The 9,150-nt window shown below is 49.2% G+C and overlaps 1 protein-coding gene across 1 annotated transcript in view; it reads right to left on the bottom strand.

The window, feature by feature from the left end:
• Window positions 1-28: 28 nt before the first annotated feature.
• The window catches only part of GPAM (glycerol-3-phosphate acyltransferase, mitochondrial), a gene marked incomplete at its 5' end in the record, with an annotated part of 34,775 nt that continues 25,653 nt past the window's right edge, over window positions 29-9,150 (bottom strand). Inside the window, 4 exons of the mRNA XM_018574258.1 lie at window positions 29-171; window positions 2,269-2,327; window positions 5,885-6,074; window positions 8,880-9,017. Coding sequence (XP_018429760.1) covers window positions 55-171; window positions 2,269-2,327; window positions 5,885-6,074; window positions 8,880-9,017 — 504 coding nt within the window. The remainder of the gene's footprint in view (window positions 172-2,268; window positions 2,328-5,884; window positions 6,075-8,879; window positions 9,018-9,150) is intronic.

The following is a 9,150-nucleotide window of genomic DNA, read 5'->3' as shown; positions in this document are numbered from 1 at the left end:
GGCGGGGGGGGGCGGCGGCCGGGGGGAGGGCGACGGCGGCCGGCCTCCGAGCGTCTACAGGGCCATGAAGCTGATGATGAACTCCAGGAGCTTTTGACGGTTGCACTGAGGTAGGAACGTGCTGCCGAGTTCTAGAACCCTGTCGCGGTTCTCCTTGCAGACCTGGAACACCTGCGGGGAGACGTTGGGAGCCGTGAGTCACCGTGGCAAAAGCAAGAAGCGGCAATGCACATAGCGATACACATACACTACACCCGTCCTTTCATTGCTTTTATTGTTGTTTTATGTCAATAACCCCCCCCCCGACAATGCCTTTATCTGTTTTTTTCTCTCTCTTGGCGCCATCTTTGTTCAGGCATCATTCGGGGTCACACCATTTACTACCTGGACTGAGATGCCGGCTCAGAGATGACACATTCATGTAAATCCCGGTGTCTGTGGCACAGATCTGTCCTTGCTGCAGCCTCTCACCTTGTGACTGGATACCATGTTAGAATGTTACAGTCCGATCAATGGAGAAGGGAAGACTGAGGAAATGCTTCCGCCAACCTGCAGCAGGCTGATCACTGGGGGGAAGGGGAGACTGAGGAAATGCTTATTTCCTGCATGCGCAGACTGATCACTGGGGGAGGGGAGAATGATGAAATGCTTCTTTCCTGCCTGCAGTAAACTGATCACTGGGGGAGGAGGGACTGAGGAAATGCTTCCTCCTGCCTGCAGTAAACTGTTCACTGGGGGAGGAGAGACTGAGGAAATGCTTCCTCCTGCCTGCAGTAAACTGTTCACTGGGGGAGGAGAGACTGAGGAAATGCTTCCTCCTGCCTGCAGTAAACTGTTCACTGGGGGAGGAGAGACTGAGGAAATGCTTCCTCCTGCCTGCAGTAAACTGTTCACTGGGGGAGGAGGGACAGAGGAAATGCTTCCTCCGTGCCTGCAGCAGACTGATCACTGGGGGAGGGAAGACTGAGGAAATGCTTCCTCCGTGCCTGCAGCAGATTGATCACTTGGGGAGGGAAGACTGAGCAAATGCTTCCTCCTGCCTGCAGCAGACTGATGACCTCATCTCAGTCTAGGAAGTCACTGACTGCAGCTCATTAATGATAGAAGGTGGAGCACTTGTGATAAATGATAATTTCACTGGGTGATAACTTGATTTCTACCCTTTGTGGCTTCGGAAGAACAGATCTCAATGTCCGGAGCTCGGCTTGAACAAAGATCAGAAATAAAACAAAACAAGAGGAGAGATGCAGAAACGTGCCGCCCCGGGCCGTCTCGGCGTGACCGCGGCGTTCAAACCCCCCCGGCTCCGCTCACGCAGGGAGATTTCTCTTTCATTCTGCGTTACCCCGCTTTTTTTTTTCTTTTCTTGCGGTGAGCGCGCGGCACTCGGCTTGATGCACAGCAAAGCACCGGGGGAGGGGAAGCGTACGAGGGGCTCCCGCTCTTAGATGGGAAGACAGACGCGTCTCTTTTAAGGTTTAGAAAAGAAAAGACAAAAACAGCAGCAGGAGGAGCGATCCCGGGGCAACGCTGTTCAAAAGGAATTGGATTTACAAAGAACAGGCCGCAGGCCGACAATGGACGAGCTCGCCGGTGGCTGCAAATGGATGTCGGCTGGTAATTCTCTCATTGGAGGGAGACGGGGAATTCGTCTGAGAGCTGTTTGCATGCGAAATGGACACAAAAGATAAGAGAAGTACAAGAGCCCAACAAGACGGCAACCATTCCTCCACGGGGGATATAGAGGGGAAAAGGCAAATGGGGGGAGAGAGAGAGAGAGAGAGAGAGAAGGAAAGAAAGAGAGAAGGAAAGAAAAGAAAGAGAGAAGGAAAGAAAAGAAAGAGAGAAGGAAAGAAAAGAAAGAGAGAAGGAAAGAAAGAGAGAGAGAAGGAAAGAAAAGAGAGAGAAGGAAAGAAAGAGAGAAAGAAAGAAAAGAGAGAAAGAAAGAAAAGAGAGAAAGAAAGAAAGAAAGAGAAAGAAAGAAAAGAGAGAAGGAAAGAAAGAGAGAGAAGGAAAGAAAGAGAGAGAAGGAAAGAAAGAGAGAAAGAAAGAAAGAGAAAGAAAGAAAAGAGAGAAGAAAGGAAGGAAGGAAGGAAAGAAAGAAAGAAGGAAAGAAAGAAGGAAAGAAAGAAAGAAGGAAAGAAAGGAAAGAAAGAAAGAAAGAAAGAAGGAAGGAAAGAAAGAAGGAAGGAAAGAAGGAAGGAAGGAAAGAAAGAAGGAAAGAAAGTTACTTGCCTTGGCAGTGCTATTGGGAAATAAAAAACTCACCCCGAGGTCTACAAAGGTCTTCACAGCATTTCTTGCGAGACACAAGGTGGCGCTCTCCGCTGCGAGGGAGAAAACAAGGCAATGTATAAGGATAATGAGTATGCATAGAATCAGTTTCATCCAAAAGGTACAAAAACACCAAAATATGAATTTAATTTCTACAGTTTTTCTCAAATCTCTTTAAATCTGCATCTTTCATTAAAATAATCCCCGGTGATCCAGCCATAAAGGTCCTTGTTCAGACACTTCCTGTTATAGGGTGACAACACTCAGTCACTGTCTCCCAATTGTGCTCTATTATCGTCATTCCGATGGTGACTAGAAGTTTACACACACATTATGCAGACATGGTGCACTGTTACCATCAGGAAACCCGCCCCCTGAGGAATGCCGTGCAGGCGTCCCTGGAGTGTATGTGGACAGGAAGTGGATGCCAAGGGGCTACAAGAAATCAGCAGATTGCACTACGATAGTCCTATAGGTGTCTGTGTGACAGTGGGGGGAGGGACGGGATATTAGAGTGTAAGCTCCTCTGTACAGAGACTGATGTGACTGTGTGGGGGGGGATTAGAGTGTAAGCTCCTCTGTACAGAGACTGATGTGACTGTGGGGAGGGGACATTAGAGTGTAAGCTCCTCTGTACAGAGACGCATTTGTGTCTGGCTCAGGGCTCTGTACAGCACTGCGGTATATGTCAGAGCCATGTCAAGTATAAGCTCCTCCAGTTGCAGGGACTGATGCGAATGGCTGGATGTTATCTGTAAAGTGCTGCCAAGGAACTGTCAGTGCCGCATACTTCAGTAAAACAAGGAACATTGCCTCCTCGACTCGCAGGACCGCCGTCCACTCCAGAGACGAGTATAACAATTTTACAATGTCACTCAGCCAAGCCGACTAGCTGGAGGACTCCATCACTGTGCAGACAGACGCATAACAAGACATCTCCGAGCGGGCTCAGGGGAGCCGCGCACACACAGCCTTATATAAAACCTCACAGCGCGTTATCAGAACTACAACACTGCCATCTGCTGGACACTCCGGGCACCGCAATCACTTCCTCTCCATCCCAAAAATGTTTACGTCTCTGTAATCCTTTTAATGCATTAAAAACCAGCAAAGTGGCTACAGATTTTTATTTCTTTCTGCCGTGTTTAGCTATAACCACCCAAGTGATGGGCTATGTCTGCAGAGGCGGCGGGTGGTGGCGCCGGGTGGTGGCATCATAAAATCGTACATTTTCACAAAAGGAGTTGTAGATAGATTTTATAAATCTATGTTGTCTTATAAAAAAAAAATGTCAAAGTTGTTTAGAACTCTGCATTATACAAAAATGATTTGACATTCTCTATTAGAGCGGCCATAAATATCACTAAAGCAAATAGTTTTGTGCCAATATCTCATAAAGGGACAGAAGGGCAAGACAAGAGGGAGAGCGAGAGGCGGAGGAGGCAAGATAAAGGGAGAGGAAGAGAAGGCAAGGCAAAAGGGAGAGAAGGCAAGGCAAAAGGGGGAGAAGGCAAGGCAAAAGGGGGAGAAGGCAAGGCAAAAGGGGGAGAAGGCAAGGCAAAAGGGGGAGAAGGCAAGGCAAAAGGGGGAGAAGGCAAGGCAAAAGGGGGAGAAGGCAAGGCAAAAGGGGGAGAAGGCAAGGCAAAAGGGGGAGAAGGCAAGGCAAAAGGGGGAGAAGGCAAGGCAAAAGGGGGAGAAGGCAAGGCAAAAGGGGGAGAAGGCAAGGCAAAAGGGGGAGAAGGCAAGGCAAAAGGGGGAGAAGGCAAGGCAAAAGGGGGAGAAGGCAAGGCAAAAGGGGGAGAAGGCAAGGCAAAAGGGGGAGAAGGCAAGGCAAAAGGGGGAGAAGGCAAGGCAAAAGGGGGAGAAGGCAAGGCAAAAGGGGGAGAAGGCAAGGCAAAAGGGGGAGAAGGCAAGGCAAAAGGGGGAGAAGGCAAGGCAAAAGGGGGAGAAGGCAAGGCAAAAGGGGGAGAAGGCAAGGCAAAAGGGGGAGAAGGCAAGGCAAAAGGGGGAGAAGGCAAGGCAAAAGGGGGAGAAGGCAAGGCAAAAGGGGGAGAAGGCAAGGCAAAAGGGGGAGAAGGCAAGGCAAAAGGGGGAGAAGGCAAGGCAAAAGGGGGAGAAGGCAAGGCAAAAGGGGGAGAAGGCAAGGCAAAAGGGGGAGAAGGCAAGGCAAAAGGGGGAGAAGGCAAGGCAAAAGGGGGAGAAGGCAAGGCAAAAGGGGGAGAAGGCAAGGCAAAAGGGGGAGAAGGCAAGGCAAAAGGGGGAGAAGGCAAGGCAAAAGGGGGAGAAGGCAAGGCAAAAGGGGGAGAAGGCAAGGCAAAAGGGGGAGAAGGCAAGGCAAAAGGGGGAGAAGGCAAGGCAAAAGGGGGAGAAGGCAAGGCAAAAGGGGGAGAAGGCAAGGCAAAAGGGGGAGAAGGCAAGGCAAAAGGGGGAGAAGGCAAGGCAAAAGGGGGAGAAGGCAAGGCAAAAGGGGGAGAAGGCAAGGCAAAAGGGAGAGAAGGCAAAGCAAAGGGGAGAGAAGGCAAGGCAAAGGCAAATGGAAAGAGGGTAAAGCAAAGGTTAGGAAAAGTGGGGAGAGAAGAAAAACCAAAGGGAGGCAAAGCACAGGGAGGGCAGGCAAGGAAAAGCACAGGGAGTGATGGATAAGTAAGGGAGAGAGGGCATGGAAAAGGAAGAGGGATAGAAGGCAGAGCCAAAGTGGGGAAGGCAACGCAAAGGAAGAGAGGGACAGTCAGAGACAGGCAAACGGAGAGAGCGATCATCCTGAGGCTTCATAAGGGTTAAATGAAGTGATCGGTTTAGGAGCAAACATTGACCCTCGGGATGTAACAAGCAAATTCAAAGACGCCATTAAAAACTAAATATAAGACTCGGATAAAATAAAGCAACCAAAAGCATTTACAGCCAATTCTCCCGCAGCACTGACACAGCAAATCAATCGGAACACAGAAAGGCCGAGCGGCGCGATCAATTCAGGACAGAAAACTCTCGAAAGCATTATTTGGAGTTGAAATGCGTTTCAGAAAATCTGCACATTTTACGGCGTTCTGCGTCTCAGAGTCTGGAGGTTGTGGGAAAGTCAGAATTAACCTCGAGGACCCTTTGGGTTCTATTTAAAAAGTAGTGAATGTGACTTTCACCAAACATTCTCTGCTGGAGAATCGCTGTCCATTCTAACACATGCATCTGGAAGTTTCTCCTGCGGGGAATGTCTGCTGAATGTCAGATTTGCTGCCTTCTCACGGTGTGCATTAGAAGCTGCAGCAAGTCAGATAGAGCCCGCCTCCGTTCCTGGCTTTCTTCCCCTGCCTGGCTGTCCCTGGCCCCGCCCCCACCATCCATTGGATTTCAGTTCCGTCAATCACGGAGGCACAGCGTCACATGTGGGCACATCCACTCCTCCAGACTGACACCCATCAAGGCATTTTATTATTTGCATAGCTCCTCCCAGGGATTTTTGCAATGAAAGCTGCACAGATTTAAAAATATTATAAAACAATTGTTGAACAATATTGGAAATAACGACAATAACATATTAGAATGTGGAGATTTTGTGATTGGGTTCTTATGTCCTTTGAGGCCGGAGCTCCCCAAAATGTCAGAGAGGACTCACAGTACACGGCGACCCTTCGCTCCGTCCTGGCCAGAAGGTACTTCTGCAGGTTCTGGGTTAGCTCTCTCTCCGAGACACGGTCACTGATGCCGTAGATGTAGGAAGCGGCGGAGCTGTAGGCCTCCAGGATGGGACCCAGAAGCCTCTGCAGGAAGGACAGGAACTGCTGATGGTTCGGTGTTGGGCTGACCTGGAACAGGATAGGACAGTTAGCGAGCCTTACGGCCATGGTGGAGGTGCAGACGGGTTATTTATGAGTCATGTGACCGGAGCATCCCTAAGGCAGAAGTACATGAGTTTATTTGTACGTCATGTGCACCCCTGAGGCAGAAGACCCAATGCCTACATACATGAGCTTATTCATGAGTCATGTGACCAGAGTACCCCTGAGGCAGAAGACCCAATGCCTACATACATGAGCTTATTCATGAGTCATGTGACCAGAGTACCCCTGAGGCAGAAGACCCAATGCCTACATACATGAGCTTATTCATGAGTCATGTGACCAGAGTACCCCTGAGGCAGAAGACCCAATGCCTACATACATGAGCTTATTCATGAGTCATGTGACCAGAGTACCCCTGAGGCAGAAGACCCAATGCCTACATACATGAGCTTATTCATGAGTCATGTGACCAGAGTACCCCTGAGGCAGAAGACCCAATGCCTACATACATGAGCTTATTCATGAGTCATGTGACCAGAGTACCCCTGAGGCAGAAGACCCAATGCCTACATACATGAGCTTATTCATGAGTCATGTGACCAGAGTACCCCTGAGGCAGAAGACCCAATGCCTACATACATGAGCTTATTCATGAGTCATGTGACCAGAGTACCCCTGAGGCAGAAGACCCAATGCCTACATACATGAGCTTATTCATGAGTCATGTGACCAGAGTACCCCTGAGGCAGAAGACCCAATGCCTACATACATGAGCTTATTCATGAGTCATGTGACCAGAGTACCCCTGAGGCAGAAGACCCAATGCCTACATACATGAGCTTATTCATGAGTCATGTGACCAGAGTACCCCTGAGGCAGAAGACCCAATGCCTACATACATGAGCTTATTCATGAGTCATGTGACCAGAGTACCCCTGAGGCAGAAGACCCAATGCCTACATACATGAGCTTATTCATGAGTCATGTGACCAGAGTACCCCTGAGGCAGAAGACCCAATGCCTACATACATGAGCTTATTCATGAGTCATGTGACCAGAGTACCCCTGAGGCAGAAGACCCAATGCCTACATACATGAGCTTATTCATGAGTCATGTGACCAGAGTACCCCTGAGGCAGAAGACCCAATGCCTACATACATGAGCTTATTCATGAGTCATGTGACCAGAGTACCCCTGAGGCAGAAGACCCAATGCCTACATACATGAGCTTATTCATGAGTCATGTGACCAGAGTACCCCTGAGGCAGAAGACCCAATGCCTACATACATGAGCTTATTCATGAGTCATGTGACCAGAGTACCCCTGAGGCAGAAGACCCAATGCCTACATACATGAGCTTATTCATGAGTCATGTGACCAGAGTACCCCTGAGGCAGAAGACCCAATGCCTACATACATGAGCTTATTCATGAGTCATGTGACCAGAGTACCCCTGAGGCAGAAGACCCAATGCCTACATACATGAGCTTATTCATGAGTCATGTGACCAGAGTACCCCTGAGGCAGAAGACCCAATGCCTACATACATGAGCTTATTCATGAGTCATGTGACCAGAGTACCCCTGAGGCAGAAGACCCAATGCCTACATACATGAGCTTATTCATGAGTCATGTGACCAGAGTACCCCTGAGGCAGAAGACCCAATGCCTACATACATGAGCTTATTCATGAGTCATGTGACCAGAGTACCCCTGAGGCAGAAGACCCAATGCCTACATACATGAGCTTATTCATGAGTCATGTGACCAGAGTACCCCTGAGGCAGAAGACCCAATGCCTACATACATGAGCTTATTCATGAGTCATGTGACCAGAGTACCCCTGAGGCAGAAGACCCAATGCCTACATACATGAGCTTATTCATGAGTCATGTGACCAGAGTACCCCTGAGGCAGAAGACCCAATGCCTACATACATGAGCTTATTCATGAGTCATGTGACCAGAGTACCCCTGAGGCAGAAGACCCAATGCCTACATACATGAGCTTATTCATGAGTCATGTGACCAGAGTACCCCTGAGGCAGAAGACCCAATGCCTACATACATGAGCTTATTCATGAGTCATGTGACCAGAGTACCCCTGAGGCAGAAGACCCAATGCCTACATACATGAGCTTATTCATGAGTCATGTGACCAGAGTACCCCTGAGGCAGAAGACTCAATGCCTACACACATGAGCTTATTCATGAGTCATGTGACCAGAGCTTCCCTAAGGCAGAAGAACAGACACCTACATACATGATGCTAAAAATTATTTGGCAGTGGGCAGAAAGATGAAATGAGAAAAATCACTCTGGTATATAAAGGGGACAACCGCTAGACCTAAAGTGGCCTCACTGCACAAAGGAACCATTCTAAACAAGGGTTATATCAGCCATGTAAATATTAAATGGCCGGCCTGCCCTCGAGGGGACCAGTGTCCGCCCTCGAGGGGGCAGAGGGGACCAGTGTCCGCCCTCGAGGGGGCAGAGGGGACCAGCGTCCGCCCTCGAGGGGACCAGCGCCCGCCAGGCTGACAGGAAATGGGCAGAATGACTTTAAAGACCTGTTCCCACTTCGGTGCAGCACCGAAGTGGAAGCTGGGAACAGTGCAGGAGCATGAGGAAGGTACGTGGAATGTGGGAACCATTTCTTAATCAAAAAAAAGGCGGGTGTGAGGGACCAATGCAGGAGCAGGAGCATGAGGAAGGTACGTGGAATGTCGGAACCATTTCTTAATAATAAAAGGCGGGTGTGAGGGATCAATGCAAAAATAAATAAGGTGGAGTTCTACTTTAATGAATACAGCCCTGAGGGTTTGTACCTTCAGATATCGGTCTCTTTGCTCCTCTCCGAAGTCGCTGTCTTCATCTTCCTCATCACTCCTCCACTGCACACGATCCGGGATCTTGCTGCCCCATGTGGGCTCTGAAAGACCTGGACTGGCATCCTCCTGGTCATCCTGAGGAAACCAAAACGATGGAAAAAACTAAATTGCATCATACATTTAGTTTGTCATTACCGAAGGTAACAAAGTGAGACATGTGTTGCTTTTTTTTGGGGGTGGATTTAGGGGTGCTGGGTGTGTGTGTGTG

The sequence above is a fragment of the Nanorana parkeri genome, unplaced genomic scaffold (genome assembly GCF_000935625.1).
Source record: "Nanorana parkeri isolate BGI_ZX_2015 unplaced genomic scaffold, ASM93562v1 scaffold2842, whole genome shotgun sequence".
In the NCBI taxonomy this organism is placed as follows: domain Eukaryota; kingdom Metazoa; phylum Chordata; class Amphibia; order Anura; family Dicroglossidae; genus Nanorana; species Nanorana parkeri.
This window is presented reverse-complemented; position numbering and strand designations above follow the sequence as displayed.